The following is a 19,411-nucleotide window of genomic DNA, read 5'->3' as shown; positions in this document are numbered from 1 at the left end:
TCTTATCTAAAATAGAAAAAAAGCAAATGAAATTTTAAACTGCGAACATCCCAAAAGTATAAAAGGAGACAATTTTTTCACGTAAGGGGGAGTATTAGTCAAATTATCTATCAATTCTACTAATATTAATATAACTTTATATATCAATCTTTTATCACCTACTCCGTATATGATCTGAATGGCTAGGGAGACAGAGAAAATAGCTACATAGAGTTGAGAGATTCTTTTTATTTATTTTTAAATTTCACGAATTAAAAACAACATTGTTTAGTACACGGTTATCTATCACTTTGTAATCGAAGCACTCATGAATACTTAGTCAACAATTGCTAAAAAAGTGCAATATGTCATTTTTAGTTAAAAATCAAATCAAGCAAAGTATAGTTAATTCCTGAGAATAGAAAAGCCAAGTCTGATTAGATACAACTTGTTTAGTAAAATATTCAATTATGTTCTGCGGGTTATAATAATCTATCATTTGCATCTCACTACCTCAAAACTGTGTAGTAATAAAACAATTTAAGATGCTAGTCAAACTATGTTAGTCTATGCAGAAATGGTAGTAGCATAATTAAGGGGTTTTTCTAATTCATTGACACCTTCAAACTGCTAATAAATTTATGTTTCAAGGTTAGGAACACAAAAAATACTCTTTTAATTAGAACAATTCAATTCCCTAAGTCAATTCAATTCCCTAAGTCAATTCAAATAAAAATATGACTGAAATCATCTAAGAAAAATATATTTAAACTGTGCTCAGTCAACCAAGTCAATTAACTCATGACTTTCTATATCTATAAATAAACATGAGACATACAAGAAGAAACTATACAAACCAAAAATGCAACTCTTCATTGTTCTATCCATTGCCTTCCTAGTAGCATGCCTCGTCTACGCAAGGTGGAAACCATGTAGCAACGGCAAGTCCCCACCGGGGCCACCTCGTCTTCCGATAATCGGAAACATGCTCCAACTCGGCCGAAACCCCCACAAGTCCCTCGCCCGCCTCTCCAAAACCTACGGCCCCTTGATGTCCCTCAAGCTTGGCAACCAGCTCGCTGCCGTCGTCTCCTCGCCCGAGCTAGCAAAAGAAGTGCTCCACAAACAAGGACTCGTGTTCGCCAAGGCGTTCACACCGCTCGCAGTGTGCGTGCTCGGCCACGACGAGGTCTCGATGCCCATGATCCCCGCCAGCTCCGATCAATGGAAGAAACTGCGAAGAATAGCAAGAGAGAAGCTCTTCTCCAATCCAGCTCTCCAAGCCAGCCAAGAAATCCGGCAGGAGAGGCTGCGAAAGCTCGTCGAATACATCACTAAGTGCAGCGGAGAGGGCCGAGCAATGAACGTCGGAGAAGCCACCTTCACCACCATGACAAATCTCATGTTTTCTACCCTTTTCTCCATCGAACTCGTCGAGTACGCCTCCACCGATGCTGCTGCTCCTAAATCGGAATTCAGGGAGCATGTTAACGCTATCACGAGGTACATAGGCGTTCCGAATGTCGCCGATTTCTTCCCCATCTTTGCTCCTTTGGATCCGCAAGGATTGAGGCGAAAGCTCACTTATCACCTTGGGAGTCTGCTCGAGTTAGTGCAGGGGCTCATCGATAAGCGGTTGCAAGCGAGAACGACGTCGTCTTATCGGAAGAAGACGGATTTCCTCGAAACCTTACTTGACATCTCTCAAGGAAATGAGTATGATTTAAGTGTTAGAGAGATTAAGCATCTGTTGGTGGTATGTGACTTACAACTCTTTAATTTTTTTTTTATTTTTGGGAAATTGTTGAGAAATTCTTATATGTCCTGCAACTTTAAAAATCGGCCTGAAAAACCGTAAAGTTTGAATTAGTTCGCAGACCGCAGTTAATATCCTACCATAAGAAAAAATTTGTTATTATATCTGCCAAAAAATGGATGTCACCGTGGGTGAATTAAATAAAATGTAATGAAAAGAGTTTTGTTTGGTTTGAAAAAATCAACAATAAGTTACACGTAGTCAATCGGATTTTTTCGCCTGATGATAATTGCGAACAAGATTGATTTTTCCAACATTTTTTAAATGTGTGGGACGAGCTATGATTTGACAAAGCTTCAAGATTGGTCCATATGTGTGGCCTTTCATTTTTTAATGTTTAGTGATGAATTGGTTCTCACTCGTTTTCTATATGCATCAGGATTTAATTATTGCTGGATCAGACACAAGTGCAGCCACATCAGAATGGGCAATGGTGGAATTACTACTCCATCCAGAAAAAATGGCGAAGCTGAAAGCAGAACTCAAGAGTGTTATTGGAGGGATGAAAATAGTGGAAGAATCCGACATCTCGCGACTTCCATACTTGCAAGGCACCATCAAAGAATTGCTCCGATATCATCCTGTCGCGCCACTGTTATCTCCACATGTCGCGGAACGGGAAACGGAAGTGAGTGGATATATAATCCCTAAAGACACTAAAATATTTGTCAACTGTTGGGCGATTTCTAGAGATCCAAACATATGGAAGAATCCAGATAGTTTTGAGCCTGAGCGATTTTTGGATAGTGAAATAGATTTTCGAGGGCAACATTATGAGTTGATCCCCTTCAGTTCGGGGAGGAGAAATTGCCCTGGCATGCCGCTAGCTAGTCGCATGCTGCCATGCATGATCGCAACAATGTGTCAGAACTTCGACTGGAAATTTGAAAAGGGGGCTGAATCGAAACAACTCCAAAGAGAAGATGTGTTTGGGTTAGCTCTACAAAAGAAAATCCCCCTAAGAGCTATTCCCATCATAGTTTAATGCCAATTAATATAATGGTGCTGTCAAAGTGTGTTGTGAATACTTGGGGGAGATCTATTAACATGTTTGTGAGGGATAAATTAGGAAATGTATTAAAAAAAGAATTAGGTGATCATTTTCGATCTTCATCTCCCCCCGTATTATTATTTTAATACATGGATTTGAATTAGGCAACATGGCATGATACACATGCTATATCATTCCTTCTAGATAATTCTTCCAAATCCAAGAAAATATTGGAGATAAAAATATCTCCATGTCTAAATTTCCGTCACTCAGTGATTGATGGAAATAATTGATTTAATTTATGCATATTCCTTTTGTTGGACATAATTTTATAAATACTTATAACATCTTTCTTCATACATAGATTACTTAAAAAACGATTGATTACAATAAGTAATTTACTAGTTATATTCTCTTTAATTAATACCCTTCTCTATTTTTAAAATTATTTTGAGATTAGCTCAAATTCAAAGATTTCCTGAACGTAATAATACATTACTTCTAAGCCTATTTTTCGGATGTTACACCTACGGGTCACATATACAAAAACAATGGACCTACGGGTCATATACAATGGCAATGGACCTACGAGTCATATATACAATGACAACGGGTCATATATAATGGCAATGGACCTACAGATCATATGTACAATGACAATGGACCTTCAGGTCATATCAGTGACGGACGCAGGATTTTGACGTTGGGGGGTCCAACTCTAAGATATTTTTTAAATGTTGGTGTTGCCACCAAAATTTTCGACATTATAAAGATGCAAAGGAGGTGAATAATGAGATAAAAATAATTAAATGATATGAAAACTAGAGAAATTTATGCTATTATTATTATTATTCTTATTATTATTATTATTATTATTATTATTATTATTATTATTATTATTATTATTATTATTAATTATGAATAATTTTTCAGATAAGTTAATCACAATATCTATAAGAAAAATAAAAAGCAATACAAAAAATAGCAAAAAGAAAAATATAAATATAAAATTCCAAACAGGGCTTAAAGGGAATCGAACTCAAGCGAGGAAACTGCTAAGGCTGGTGATTTGCCACTTGAGCTAGTGAGCAAATTTAGTGAAGTATGACTGTGTAGTATAAATAGTGAAATTGTTGGGGGTTCCATGGGAGTATGCGACCCCAAAACCCCTTAGTAGGGGTCCGCCTCTGGGTCATATATATATAGATATATGTACAAAGGCAATGAGACCTTCTGGTCATATACAATTGAATCTCGGACAAATATCAGACTTGATTTGCCACAGAATAATAAACTGAACAAAGTGGCGTATGCATATTTATACAAAACTATTTCTAATAGTTGTTGTCTATTGTATGTGTATTGATTAAAGAATATGGTTGATAATTGTGATATGAAATTAAATGCATGGTTTATTTTCACTGAGTTGTGACTCATGTAAACAACTACTATTATTTTTAAGGAGTAAGATATGAATGATGTTTTAGTTTACGTGCGTATAATCAGGATCGGCAGCTGACGCATTTCATTACATGTAGATAAATATATAACATATAGAGTGATGGAGAGCGTACCACTATAGTCCAAAATTATTTTAAAATACGTATCAAATAAATGTTAGCTTTTGAAATTTTATTTAAAGTTTGTTTATTACAAATGTTGAGGGTTGGGTGTAAGATGGGTTGGGTAAGATGTTGACGTAAGATGGGTTGGTTGTGACATTTAAATATATGTAATTATTTCTAATAATTGTTGGGTTTTAAATATATGTAATTATTTCTAATAATTGTTGGGTTTTTTAATCACAGTATTTGGGTAGTCTTATTTTTTTTTATGTGACTACTTTAATTTAAGTTATATTTGGTTGTCACAATGTATACGTCAGAGGGATTGGATGTGACAATTTAAGTGGTATCAGAGTGGGAATATGATTTCTTGGAGATAGTATGCATTTACATATCATGTGAAACATGTTGGTCATAAGTTGCAGTTGCATTTCACATATAAGGAATATAGACATTCTTGAACATGTGTTATCGAGGGGAGAAGGGTTGTTGCCCCGCATCAATGTATAGTTTAATTATACGGGGTATTTTTTTATATGTGGTATCTAGAGGTCACCACGGTTCATGAACCGCCGGTTCCCGGTTCGAAACCGCCGGTTCAGGTTCGAAAAAATTCTGAACCTGAACCGGCCCGCCTAGGTTCCGGTTCATGAACCGGTTCAGCCGCGGTTCAACGCCGGTTCAAGATCGGCGGTTTCCAGACGGTTTCGGGCCGGTTTCGGTTTAAACCGCCGGTTCAAGTTCATTTTTTTTTAAAAAAAAATTATTCATTTATAGTACTAATTACAAATTACACCTTGTAGTTGTAGTCTTGTACTATCGAATAAATAAATAAAACGAGAATGACAATTGACAAATGGAGTAGACTAGAAATCGACATTGGAGTTGGACAATTGGAATTTTATTGATACAATTATACAAATTTGAACGATATGTCGATATTACAAATACAAATGTTGAAAATTGAAATTACAAAAGAGTCAAAAAGACTTAAACAATAATAATTAATAAATGAATTATGAATGTAATTTGTAAATATATTATATACATACTCCCTCTGTCCCGCGTTACTTGAGTCATTTCTTTTTTGCACTAGTTTTGAAAAAATAATAATAAATAGTTAAAGTAGAGAGAAAGAAAAGTAAGAGAGAGAATAATGTAGAGAAGAGTCTTAACTATAATATTCTCTTTTTTACTTTATTTTTTCTCCACTTGAACTATTTAGTATTATTTTTTCAAAACGAGTGCGAAAAAGAAGTGACTCAAGTAACGTGGGACGAAGGGAGTAACATAATACATGCTTGTTAGCTTGTATAACAATTTAAATAAAAAAACTTGAAGTAAAAAATAATAAATTATAAATGTAAATAAATAATACATATATATACTCTTAGTCGGCGAAGGAGATATTTCTAGATAACTAAATTGAGGATACCTTTAGCAATTCAACCTTAATTGTTGAGTTTAATTTAACCATCAACAATCATGGTAGAATTGTCAAAAGTTAGTCTTATAGAGAAGTCTTCTTCACCGATTAGAGTACATACAAATACAATTATATTTGTATATTTTAAAGTTGAAACAATTGAAAAAAAAAGGACTTGAGCCCAACTTAAATTTAAAATTTAATTTGGGTTGCCTACGTATCCTTAATGCTCAATTACATTAAGGAATCAAAGTTCACGTAGTTCTCTTACCCTACTTACCTATTCGGCAATCGGCGGTAGACCTCCCACTCCACCTCATTCTTGTTGTTGTTCTTCTTCGTCGGGGTAGTAGTCTTGGTCGTTTTGTACTTGGGTCGTGTTCCAATCTAGCTCTTGGTCTCTAATGTCAGCCGAACACCAATCGTCAAATAACATGGTGGCTTCCATATTTTGGCCGGATAGTCTACTTCTTCTATCGTCCAAAACGTTGCCTCCAACACTAAAAGCGGACTCGACGACAACAGTGAAAGCCGGAATTGAAAAAATCTCCTTGGCCATTGATGCAAGTATGGGAAAATCTTTCTCATGTGTTCCCCACCAATCGTGGACGTCGATTTGGTTGGGAACGGGACCTTCATATTCATTCAAAGAAAAGCATGAGTCAAAATATAAATCTAACTCACTTACCGTCCTTGCCGACGAACTGCCGCTGGTGGTGTAACCGTATAGGTCGGCCAATTGGGATTGTGCGTCGGTCATCAACTTGAAAGAACCCAAAACTGTGTTGTTGTTGAGGGGTGGTCCGTTGTCTCACTTGGTGGGTACTGTTGTACTTGGCTTCGTATTCGGCAAAGAGAGTTCGCAACTCAAACTCAAATGCATGTTTGACGACGGAGAGATTGGGGATGTTTATTTGGAATATTGCGGACAAACGTATATTGTTGTCCTCATTGTCATTTGTGTCCGATTGCAAAGACCGAAGTGGTTGAAGATCAATAGAACTCAAATTGTTGTAATAAAATTCTAAAATCTTCAAGGTACCGACTAATTTCCATTTCGGATCCAAAACCTTTGCAATCAAAAACACCGTTGGAATCTCACTGAAATACTTAAGCCCTTTGTCAATCATATAATATAAAACACACATCAACTCAGGGTTTGAGACGGAATTTTTCATAGCCGTCTTAAAACCAAGTGATATATACATACAATGCTCTAAAACACGAACAGATGTGAAATAATAAACACCCGATAACTCAACAGTCGCATTTTTGAAACCTTTGAACAATTTAAACAAACTCATGCTCTGCTCCCAACATGCATGCAATAGATATAAATCAGCAACGGGATAAGTCCTAAAAAAATCAATCAAATAATCTATATGCTCCAAAGTAGAGTTCAAACAATCATATGTGGAGTTCCATCTAGTAGACACATCAATTGTAAAATTTGTGTACCTGATTTTCTTTTGATGACAATATTTCTTCCAAGCCTTACCAATGTGAGGCTTCCAATGGATCAAATTTACGACAGTTCTAATAGGATCAACATGCTTTTGGCACAAAGAAAGAGCATCTTGTACACATAAATTTAAAATATGACAAATGCATCTTTGATGGAAATACTTGCACAAACCGCAATTAAGTTGGCAATACTTGCAGTGTTAGCGGTTGCATTATCATAACCAACAGAAAAAACCTTATTGCACAATCTATATTCATTCAAAACTTGAATAATTAAAGCAGCAATTGCGGGTGCGGTGTGTGGCGTAGGAAATTGTCTAAAACCAATCAAATGCTTGTGCAACGTCCAACTATTGTCCCAAAAATGACATGTAATTCCCATATAAGAATTTCTTTGAAAAGCATCAGTTCACACATCAGAGCAAATGTTTACTTTGTGACCCAAGGTGGACAAAAAACGTGTTACTTCTCTTTGCTTCTCAAAAAATTGTTTGTTGTTAGATCTTTGATGTGAAGTTGCGGGTATTCTTTTAGCAGCGACATTAAAAGCGGTTTGCATAGTGACTTAATATTTTTTGTCATCAAAAAAATTGAAAGGCAAATGCTTCATTGCAGCCCATCTAACCAAGCATCTTGAGCGACTTTATGATCATATTTAAAAAGAGGCGTGTCATACCTCGACCCTTATGACGTGTGCACTTACTATAAATAAATTCAAATATTTAAAACAAATAACCACATTTCGAGTACATAAAGCGCACATATTATATAATTTCAAAAACCACTCTTTATCAAGTACATATTTCAAACATTCTGAGCTGTAGTGGGACCCTCTCACCACTCTATATACTATATATTTATCTACATGCAAAAATGATGAGGAGAAGATTTCCAAAAATCGTCAGCCGCCGAACCTGATGATACGTGCAGTTCTTACGATCCACGTCAACCAAAAGCTTTACTTATATCTTATTCCTGAAAAATAATAGTGGTTTATATGAGCCACAACTCAGTGTATATAAACCTTACCTTTAATTCCACATCCCAAAAATCAAACATTTTCTTTAACCACTATTTATAACAATAATCAACAATTATAAAAAATAATTTCATACAGGTATGCTTATGCCACTCTGTTCAGTTTATTATTCTGTGACAAATCAAGCCTGGTATCTGCCCGGGATTACTCTATGATCCGAAGGTCCCTCTGTAATTGGACTCGTAGGTCCCTCTGTATTTGACCCGAAGGTCCCTCTGTAATTGGACTCATCCCTCTATATTTTTTTTCAGATCCAGGGCAAGACCGTCACATATCCTCTTTAATCATATGAGTCACAAATAATTCCAAAATCATGTGTAAATACATCAATTTCACCAATTACATATTTCTATCATATAATTCATTTATAATATATAAAATATATTCATTACACCAATCACATATCCATACTATATTCCACCATCTATATCAAATAACACACAATTATATCAGAGTCACATCGTATAATCAAATTATTCATTTTATTTAACACCTAGCAAAGAAGCATATAAAACATGTAAAATTAAAAGTGTGATTTATACACACCTGATTACGACATGCTATTATTTAATCATGCTCTTAATTATTTCTCCTTTCTCTATAACTCTCGATCTTTGCTCTTTTCAACCTACATGCTCTCGGTGAACATTCTAATTAATATCGAAAACTCTGTTTTCTTTTCCCTCTTTTTATAGTCGGTCAGCCAATTAATATAATGTGGCTTCCAAAATGATATTAAGAACACTTGTCATTTCTTTTATCTAAAAGTTACCCGTTATATGTCTATATATTTGACACCTTTCCTTTTATTTAAAAGAAGCCTATATAGTTGACACCTTTCCTCTCATTTTATTTTCTTTTAATGTATGCATATATATTCACATAATCACTGTAGTGGTGTAGTAATTAATAATAGGAACAATATTTATATTCTTATTCCATACGTACAATTTAACATATTATCATACTATATTTTATTTTTCTTAAAGCTCAACTACATATATCACATATATTAATGTATAAATATCACATATATAATATTTATTATACAACTAATAATATAAATATGCAATGATAAATAAAAAAAATATTTATGTATGCAAAATGATGCATGTTTTGGGTTAGGGATGTCATAAGGCGTACCTGTTGTTTCAGACGCACCGAACGGGAAGTTGAGTTGGGTTTGGGATTTGGCGGTCCCATATTCGATCGGATGCTTTACCTTTAAATGACGATGGAGAGTACCATAGCCCCACCGGCAAATCAGGGGTAGAATTTGTCGCAATAGTTATAATATGCGACAAATTCATTGGTCTCTTCTTGAGTGGTTGATCTGGTACCGGGACTTTTTTATAATGTTTAACAAAAATATCCGATTTCAACGCCTTCTTAGTCTTACCCCGCCCGATTTGAGTTTCAGGAGGAGGAACCGCTTCATCATTTTCACCAACTTGTCCGGCGCTCGTCGGAGGATATTGTTCCGATCCTCCACCTCCAGTTCCACCATTACCATCGTCGTCGTCGGATGATAAATTCACGTCGCCATAAGAGCGATAAGACTCGTAACCTTCACCGCCACTCATATGGCTAAGTATCATGGCAGCCTTATGATCTTCTTCGGCCTACAAATATTATATACAAACGGTATAAATAATGTATAGTACCAAAAAAAAGAATATATTTATATATTATATATAGTTGTGACTTGTGAATTTAAAAAGAATTTGTAAAATTAATATTCGAACAACTTACTTGCAAACGCATAGCGGTTTGTCGGGAAACCTCATCCATAACCTCACGACGACTAGGGCGTTTTGCTTTCCGACAACCACTTTGATCTTGGTCTTGGGCAATTCCCTTGCCCCGATCACCACCACGACGAGATGAAGATATTTTGCAAATTGAAAATAAAAGAGAGAGTATAACTAGAGTAGTGAGGGATGATATTGCAACACCCCACTTTTTCGAACCCTAATTTTAGAGCCCAAAATTTAATTCCCTAATTTATGACTTAGGAGACGAGAATTAATTGAGGAACGAAATTTTGACCGAGTCGAGTTTAGGGTTGCGTTGGAAGTTTGAAAAGTCAAACTTGTTGATTATATGACGTGGCATGCGAGTATTTGAATTTAAGGAATTATGTGATGAATTATGTGTTTGTGGGTGAGTGAGATTATTAGGATATTTTTTTTCCATAACCTTATTCTCTTGAATTTTCGAAAACCCCTCATTTTATTGGAGAAAATCCTATTTTTCCGAATTTAATTTAATTCTTGGGATATTTATCCAAATTAAATCCAAAACCCAATTATTCCCTATTTTTAATGAGAAAAATCGGCCCCCACTTGTTCTAGGTGATTTTCGAAAATCACCTATATTTGGGAAGGAAAGAATTTATTTTATTTTGAATTGATCCCTTATTGATTTCCTTCCATACCTCAAATCAAATATTCTATCAAATCTTACCATGCCTCAAGAAGATCTTGCCATATCTTATTTTAGTTAATATTCAAAATCCATTCCTTATTTTAACCCTATACTACACACCTATTTCTATACCAATGGGGAGAAATTTTATTTTTATTTTTCTCCGTGATATTTTATTCTACTCCGTAAAATATACAAAACAAAATCTTGACTAATTAAAAGCCACCATTTTCGAAAATTTCATGCTTGAGCGCTAGAGTTTATTTTTGTTATTTCTTCTTCCCTACTCCACAATATTTATTTTGTTTAATTGTGGAGAATAAAATCTTTCCAAATATTCTATCTACTTACCTAAAGATCTTATTGAACTCTATAAATAAGAAGCCAAAAACCTAACCCTAGCCATCACAAAATTTTCGCCCCCTACCCCATAACCCACGGTTTCTCCCTCTCTTCTCACTCTCTCAATTTTCTTCTACTTTTCTTCAATAATCCTTCATCCTTTGAGAAGAATTAGAGTTTGAGCCTCAAGATTTTTGAAGAACCAAGTCTCTACTTTGTTTCTACCGTTCGTTTTTCTCCAAAAAGGTATTCTTATATTAATTCTTCTTCATCTAACTGATTAATCAGTATTCTTTAACCTTCATGCATCTTGATCGAGAGAATAAAGGGGATATGGAATATATGTTTGCATGTGTGTGTGCGTGTTGCGTGTGTGTGTGTGTTGTGTGTGTATGTTGGCAAAATACTCTTGTGTGACATATGTTGATGATAGATCTAGAGTTAAGATGCGAATGAAATTATGTGATGAGTATGGCTTGATTTTGATTGGTGATATTAAGATAAATCAATGGGAAAAGGGAAACGTGAGGCATGCATGATTTAGGAATTTATGTTAGGACTAATACATGGTATGTACATGTGTGGTAAAAAGGTGAAACCTCGGTTGCGAAGCAGGATAACAAAGGGAAAGAACATACTTGAAATCTAAGCAGTCGAGGTGGGCTTTATTCTTAAACTCTCTTATTTCTTGCAAAAACATTGATTAGTGTTATAAGGGTGGTTTGAAACGTTAAGCCATGCTTGTGATTGTTTTGATGATATTGTGTGTCTGATGCCTAGTTTGCGAGTACGCTCCATTAGGCTACAGTGGCTATGGATATGTATAAACGAATTCGGGTCTGAGTACGGGCCCCAAACCCTACCAGGCTGTGTACACGGTGGGATCGGGAGCCGTCCTTGCTAGTCGGCCGGTCTCGTGAGCGAAAAGTGTGGCCACACTTTCGTCGCACCATGGAAAGATTGTGATTGTGATTGTGATTGTGATAATTGATGAGAAAAGTGGGGGAGTTTGGTTGACTGGCCAGTCTAAGAAATTATTTTTGTGATACTCGTGATATTCTTTTATGACTGCTTAAAACTCGAGTTCACTATGGTAATGGTGGCATAACTTATTAAATAAAATGTTTTGGCAACGAGTTCACTGGGTATTTCAAAATACTCAGCCCTGCATGTGTTTTCCTTATGTGCAGGTTGAATGGGGACGAGCGTTGGCGGGTGTTGAGCAAACTTAATTAATAAGATGGATATTTGGAACTTCGAGTGTATTCGTGTCTCCATACATGGCTCCACTTTCTCTTGGATGCTTCCGCTAAATTTTGCAAACTCATTTTTATCACTTAGTCATTTTGAACTTATTTCCTCCTTTGACTTTTCTCGTTAAACCCTTGACTTTGATCGTCATTTATGTTATCCACTCTTCATTGATTTTCTTGATTAAACTTTTGTCTTATTGCTTCAATAGCTCGTTAAATGCCTAGGTCAAATCTCGTTAAATGAAACCCTAGCCTTGCTCTCGTTGCATTTATGTTGTCTAGGTAACGACCGCCGAATTTATTATACCCTAGGAGGGCGGGTCGTTACAGATATTATGATAGACAATTGAAGTAAATTATAAGAACAATTTGCACAAATATTATAGTAAACAACTTGAGCAAATTAGAGAGAATGGAGATAGAGATGGGAGAAATTGTGATATTGAGAAGAGAAATCCTTGTTACCACAAGAATAGGGTGAGTAGAAATGAAGGGGAGAGGGGGTATTTGTAGGAGAAAAAATCAGATTTAATAATTTAAAAAAAAATTGAATTTCAAAATTTTGAAATCGGCCGGTTTATCGCCGGTTTTCCGCCGAGAACCGGCGGTTCCAGCGGTAAACCGCCGGTTTTCTGCCCGTTGCGTCTGAAAAGCTGCACCCCTACGCCTGAAATAGCTACCGGAACCGGCGGTTTCTGGCCGATTTTTGACCAAACCGCCGGTTTCTGGCCGGTTTCCGACCAAACCTGGTTTGGTCGCCGATTTCTGATTGAAAACGCCGGTTTCTGCACCCTACGCCTGCCACCGCCTGCCGCCTGAAAAAGCCTGCCGGAACCGGCAAACCGCCGGTTACCGTTCTTCATTTTTTGCGAACCTGAACCGCCCCGTTGGAACCGCCGAACCTTTCCCGATTCTGAACCGTCACCGCGGTTCCGGTTCACGGTTCCGAACCGCCGATGATGGTTATGGGCCGGTTCAGCTGGGCCGGTTCGATTCGGTGACCTCTAGTGGTATCACGTGAAAAAAATTAGTGAATATGTTGTTTGGTGAAACAAGAAGATGGGAAAGTTAGGACAGTAATGTGTAATTTTTGTGTGTTACTAGTGTTTATCTAACGGGTAAGTAATTATTGATAAATGATAGTATAAGTTGAGAGTAAAGTTTATGATATACTCTGAATACTAGTAATCAAATATTTTGTAAAATTATTGAGCAGAATTTTGATAGTTTCTAAATAGAAAATGATTGATGTTATTATGAATCGAAGCTTAAATCTATTTTGATAATTTGTTTATTTGTCAATGATTTTAGTGAATGCTTTATAAGTTCAAATAAATAGTGAATTTTTGGACAAAATTCTTAAAGAGATGAAGAATTGTAACATCCATGATCCAAATAAGTAGTATTTAATATTTTTGTATATTTTCAGTTTAAGTAATAAATATATTTAGTGAAATATTGTAAATAGTAATATTATTTATTAAATCGTGCCTTTCAAATATTTAGTTTGAATTTTTTAGTAATAGATATAAATATATGTATCACGTGTAAAATATGTGATCACAAATGTTAAATATTAATATTAAATGTGTGTGTGTGCGCATGAAAGTGTATTGTTATGAATCTAGTGTGTGTGTATGGAAAACTATATATATGTACGTACAAGTTTAATTCCTATATATTTTAAATGGGATTTTATTATATATGCTTAAGGAGTGATCAATTGTTAATTCATTATTTAATTGTTAATTACAACTAATTTAAGGTGATAGGATTTTAGAAAACATGTGGTCTACAATTGCCACGTGTAATTTTTATTTTTATTAATTAAATTGAAAAAGATAAAAAAAAATTCTAAATTAGGGTTTTGGATGAAAATGTCAATATAGCGTTTCGAAAATATCAACACAATGCTTTGAGAATGTCAACACAATGCTTTAAGAATGTTAACCCATTGCTTATATTGATATTATTATATTGACATATTTTATATAGTACTCCCTCTGTCTGCCATTAGGAGTCTCGGTTTACACTTGTTTTGTAAAAATGATAATAAATAATTAAAGTGGAGAAATTGTAAAGTGAAAGAGAGAATAATGTAATTAAGACTCTTCTCAAAATTATTCTCTCTCTTAATTTACTATGTCTCCACTTTAACTATTTTTTATCATTTTTATAAAACGATAGCGCAAAAGTGAGGGACTCCTAATGGCGGATGGAGGGAGTATGTTGACATATCTGCTGTATGGAAAAAATTTAAAAAATTCAAATTTTTTTTCAAATTTTGACGTCGAAACATATGCATGTAGGATATAGTTGGAATCCTTATAAAATTATCTTTAATTTGATATATGTTATATGAATTTAAAGTTTTGGAATTTCTTTTAAAAGTTAGTTATAACTAATTTTGTAGTTAATTGTCATTAATACCCTTATTGATATTTTTTGTGCATGATATTAATACTCAAGGGTTGAATGATCTTCACCTTTAATTTAAAAATCTAATACCTATTATTTAGTTGTAGTTAGCAATTTAGGGATGAGCTAGCAATATAACACACCCCTGATTATATATATATATATATATGTTTAGTACACCTCCTAATTACTAAAGATATAATAAAATAAACGAATTCAAGACGAAGGTTAGTCATCAAAATTAAATACGTGGCCTAATTAGTTCTAAAATAAAAGAATTCAAAAAGAAGATTAGTCATCAAAATTAAATGCGTGGCCTAGTTACTAAATTGAACACTTGTCTGTGTTATACATCTTCTTAGTTCCAGTATATAATATTATAACTATATATATTTTGTCAGCACCCTGAGTCAATTCAATTGAATTCTAAGAAAAATAAATTTAAACTGTGCTCAGTCAACAAAATCAATTAACTCATGCATGACTTTCTATATATAAATAAACAAGAGGCATGCAAACAGAAAACAAACAAACCAAAAATGCAACTCTTGATTGTTCTATCCCTTGCCTTCCTAGCAGCATGCCTCGTCTACTCAAGGTGGAAACCACGTAGCAATAGCAAGTCCCCTCCGGGGTCGCCTTGTCTTCCGATACTCGGAAACATGCTCCAACTTGGCCGAAACCCCCACAAGTCCCTCGCCCGCCTCTCCAAAACCTACGGCCCCTTGATGTCCCTCAAGCTCGGCAACCAACTCGCCGTGGTCGTCTCCTCGCCCGAGCTAGCAAAAGAAGTGCTCCACAAACAAGGCCTCGTGTTCGCCAAGGCGTTCACACCGGTCGCGGTGTGCGTGCTCGGCCACGACGAGGTCTCGATGCCCATGATCCCCGCCAGCTCCGATCAATGGAAGAAACTGCGAAGAATAGCAAGAGAGAAGCTCTTCTCCAATCCAGCTCTCCAAGCCAGCCAAGAAATCAGGCTGGAGAGGCTGCGAAAGCTCGTCGAATACATCAGTAAATGCAGCGGAGAGGGCCGAGCAATAAACGTCGGAGAAGCCACCTTCACCACCATGACAAATCTCATGTTTGCTACCCTTTTCTCCATCGAACTTGTCGAGTACGCCTCCACCGATGCTGTAAGGAATTCTTGTATTCATCTAATGAGCGCAGCGGAAATTGCATACAAGAATACAGATCTAGATTAATAATCATATTGCAAGTTGAGCATGTAAAACACAACGAAACTAAATCTTACTTGTTGTGTTGTTTTCTTCTGCGATTGAATCCTGCAAGTTGAATCCACTACTATCGAGGTCCACGTGCAATCCAATCCGATGCAGGAACTATCCCGGTACAATTGCTCCGTAGAAGAATGCTAGGAATTCTCTCTACAAAGCTTTACGTATTTTCTCTCTAATGTTACGCTATTTCTCATGTCCCACAATGGAGAATAAATAACCATTATATAGATGAAGAGTCACTAGGGTTTCATGATTGTTGGGCTTATGGACTATTATAATTATAGCCAAACTATAATTACTTAATCCATATTAATCTTATTCTAGCTCATTTCCTTTCAATCTCCCACTTGGACTAGCATTAGATATAATACGCAGTTCCAACTTTGTACCCTTGAGCGGATCAAAATACACTTATAGTGTGACCCTTTAGGCCCTCATTATCGACGACGATCTAATCGAAGTCTGCACAAAACTCCTAGACTGCATTGGCAGCGTAGCTCGATATATGAAGGACGTTTATGTGAATTTGGTAAACAAGCCTTTACATAAAGTTTATAGTAATATCCTTTCATTCATGAACCACCCGATTGAGCCTAAGATTTGCTATGTGTCATCGAAATAGTTCAATCACTTTATCTTACCTTTATTAAATGACTCATTCGATCATATTCAACTACTTTAATCGAATATATCTTTGCATTGGCCAATGACTTGATGGTCAAGTAATATAGAGAATTTGAGTGTTCTCTTGAAATTCTAATCGAGGAATGAATCTCATTCTTGGCTCAACTACCATTTTCATTTATCTTATGATATACCCAACACGGGTCCGTGTCTCAATCCTCCTTTGGGAGGCAAAGCGTTGGACAAGATCAAAGCACACCACTCAACAAAAAAAATGTGTAATGACCTCAGATCCAAGGACTATTACATACTTCATGCACTAATAAACTGTAGACACTTAACAAAACAGTTTAATAATAAGGTATACCAATACTCTCCAAAGTATACCATGTGTCCATCACGAGTATCTAATATCTCATAGTTGTGAGAACTACTACATTCTCGAAGAATGTGATGCAAACCTCATGCTAACCTGTAACATATCATCAATATCTCATTCTTGATGATCATTAGTTAGGGCTATTTTAGAATTATACTACATCATTAATATCTCACTCCATTAACGACAGTCGTAATTCAAGGGAACAAATATTTAGAATAAAGACAAACATTTAAAACAATTATTCCAATAAGTGCACAAAACCCATAGAAAATTAAATTTTCATAGAATATGATCAAGTAATATTGTCTCAACACAAAATGTTTCTAAGACATATACAACTTTAACTCCCACTGATTCAAAGCCATCTACCAACATGCTTAACACCTAAGCTCTCAAAGTGCTTGTTGTGTTTTGCTATACATAACGGTTTAGTGAAAAGATCAACTAAATTATCATCAGTGGGTACTCTTTCTAATTTTATGTCGCCTCTTTCAATTATTTCTCTGATCAGATGATATCTTCTAGGAACATGCTTGTTCCTGTTCGTAGCTCTGGGTTCTTTTGCTTGCGCAACAGCACCAGTGTTGTCACAATACAAAGGTATTGCACTACTGGCACTCGGAACGACACCCAGTTCCTTAACGAACTCTAACAAAGCAACAGCTTCTTTGGCAGCTTCAGATGCAGCAATATACTCGGCTTCGGTGGTGGAATCGGCAGTTGTACCTTGTTTGGAACTATTCCAACTCACTGCTCCACCATTGAGGATAAAAACATACCCAGACTGAGACTTATAGTCGTCATGGTCTGTTTGGAAACTAGCATCAGTATACCCAGTAACTGATAACTCTGGTTGTCCACCATAGACTAAGAAATATTCTTTAATCCTTCTAAGGTACTTAAGAATAGTCTTAACAGTTTTCCAATGTTCCTCACCGGGATTTTGCTGAAATCTGCCTGTCATGCTAAGCGCATAGGCCACATCTGGCCTAGTAGATATCATGGCATACATAATAGATCCTATAGCCGAAGCATATGGGATCCTCTTCATGTTGTCTCTTTCTTTGTCATTTGAAGGACAATCTTTCTTTGACAATACAATGCTATGTCCCATAGGAAGAAAACCTTTCTTAGAATTCTCCATTGAGAAGCGCCTTAACAACTTGTCTATGTAAGTGGATTGTGATAATCCCAACATCCTATTTGGTCTATCTCGATAGATCTTAATTCCAAGGATATAGGAAGCATCACCCAGATCCTTCATCATAAAGGATCTAGACAACCACTCTTTCACGGATTGCATCATGGAACGATCGCTTCCCATAATCAAGATGTCATCAACATATATGATAAGGTATACGACATTTCCATTTTCGCGTTTACTATAAACACATGGATCCTCTTTGCTTCTGACAAAACCAAACGATTTGATTGTTCTGTCAAAACAAATATTCCAACTCCTCGAAGCTTGCTTAAGTCCATAAATGGACTTCTTTAGCTTGCACACTGCATTCGGCCTTTCTTTTGATACAAAGCCATCAGGTTGTGTCATATAGACATCGCCTTCTAATTCTCCATTGAGAAATGCGGTTTTGACATCCATTTGCCAAATATCAAAATTGTAGTATGCAGCAATTGCAAGTAATATCCTAATGGACTTGCTCTTAGCAACTGGTGAAAAGGTTTCATCATAGTCAATGCCTTCGCGCTGACTATAACCCTTTGCCACTAACCTAGCCTTATAGGTTTGTACTTTGCCATCTGCATCTCTCTTCTTTTTGAAGATCCATTTGCAGCCTATAGGGTAAACCCCATCTGGCAAGTCAACTAGTTCCCAAACTAAGTTGAAGTACATCGAGTCCATTTCAGATATCAAGGCTTCAAGCCACTTCTCTCGATCGGTGTCTGACATCGCCTCGGTATAGGTTTTAGGCTCATCGTCATCTAAATCAACTTCATCATCTTGGTTCTCAACCATTAGATTCAGTCTCTCAGGTGGACGACGAGTCCTTTTAGGCCTATTGAGTTGGTTTTGCTCTGGTTCAGGCTGTTCATTCTGTATGTGAGAAGATTCAGGAATATCCCCATGATCTTCTTGAGGAGGTGATGCGACTATTGCATCATCTTGTCTTTGATGCATCTCATTGTCTTGATGAGGTTCTTCGAGAGTCCCTCTAAGGTCTCCTCTAATAGTAATTTCCCCTCCCAATAGATCATCAAAAACTCCCACTGAGTTATTGTTCAAACCATTTGACAATACCTCATCCTCAATGTTATCTTGTGGTTCTTGAATTTCTTCAAGATCTACAATGTTGTGACCTTGTTCCTTTAAGACATAATTGTTTGCACCCTTTTTTGCAAGTGCGTTCATTTTTTTTTTCTGTTCAGTTGGTCTTGATGTGGTCCGATTTTGCTACCTCTAAAATTAAAACAAAAATACCAGAGAA

General features: G+C 36.0%; 3 protein-coding genes across 3 annotated transcripts; 2 read left to right on the top strand and 1 right to left on the bottom strand.

Annotated features, from left to right (window-relative positions):
• The first annotated feature begins 841 nt into the window (after window positions 1-841).
• LOC125218657 (carnosic acid synthase-like) lies at window positions 842-2,900 on the top strand. The gene is made up of 2 exons (XM_048120377.1): window positions 842-1,735; window positions 2,175-2,900. Exons 1-2 carry the CDS (start codon window positions 842-844, stop codon window positions 2,778-2,780), a joined length of 1,500 nt encoding a protein of 499 aa, XP_047976334.1. The 3' UTR covers window positions 2,781-2,900.
• A 12,359-nt stretch (window positions 2,901-15,259) lies between these two features.
• On the top strand, window positions 15,260-15,922 carry LOC125199051 (carnosic acid synthase-like). Its single transcript, XM_048097223.1, has one exon. It carries the CDS (start codon window positions 15,260-15,262, stop codon window positions 15,920-15,922), a length of 663 nt encoding a protein of 220 aa, XP_047953180.1.
• A 1,397-nt stretch (window positions 15,923-17,319) lies between these two features.
• LOC125199040 (secreted RxLR effector protein 161-like) lies at window positions 17,320-18,015 on the bottom strand. The gene has a single exon (XM_048097220.1). The coding sequence runs from the start codon at window positions 18,013-18,015 to the stop codon at window positions 17,320-17,322; it is 696 nt and encodes a 231-aa protein (XP_047953177.1).
• Between the last annotated feature and the right edge of the window lie 1,396 nt (window positions 18,016-19,411).

The sequence above is a fragment of the Salvia hispanica genome, chromosome 1 (assembly GCF_023119035.1).
Source record: "Salvia hispanica cultivar TCC Black 2014 chromosome 1, UniMelb_Shisp_WGS_1.0, whole genome shotgun sequence".
Taxonomy (NCBI): Eukaryota; Viridiplantae; Streptophyta; class Magnoliopsida; order Lamiales; family Lamiaceae; genus Salvia; species Salvia hispanica.
The sequence above is the reverse complement of the archived record's forward strand: the minus strand, read 5'-3'. Positions and strand labels throughout refer to the sequence as shown.

Bases quoted from the DNA above. Each gene is read 5' to 3' on its own strand.
- LOC125199051 (XM_048097223.1), top strand. From the start codon at position 15,260: ATGCAACTCTTGATTGTTCTATCCCTTGCCTTCCTAGCAGCATGCCTC.
- LOC125218657 (XM_048120377.1), top strand. From the start codon at position 842: ATGCAACTCTTCATTGTTCTATCCATTGCCTTCCTAGTAGCATGCCTC. The intron at 1,736-2,174 runs GTATGTGACTTA...TATATGCATCAG, and splicing joins AGATTAAGCATCTGTTGGTG to GATTTAATTATTGCTGGATC.
- LOC125199040 (XM_048097220.1), bottom strand. From the start codon at position 18,015: ATGAAGAGGATCCCATATGCTTCGGCTATAGGATCTATTATGTATGCC.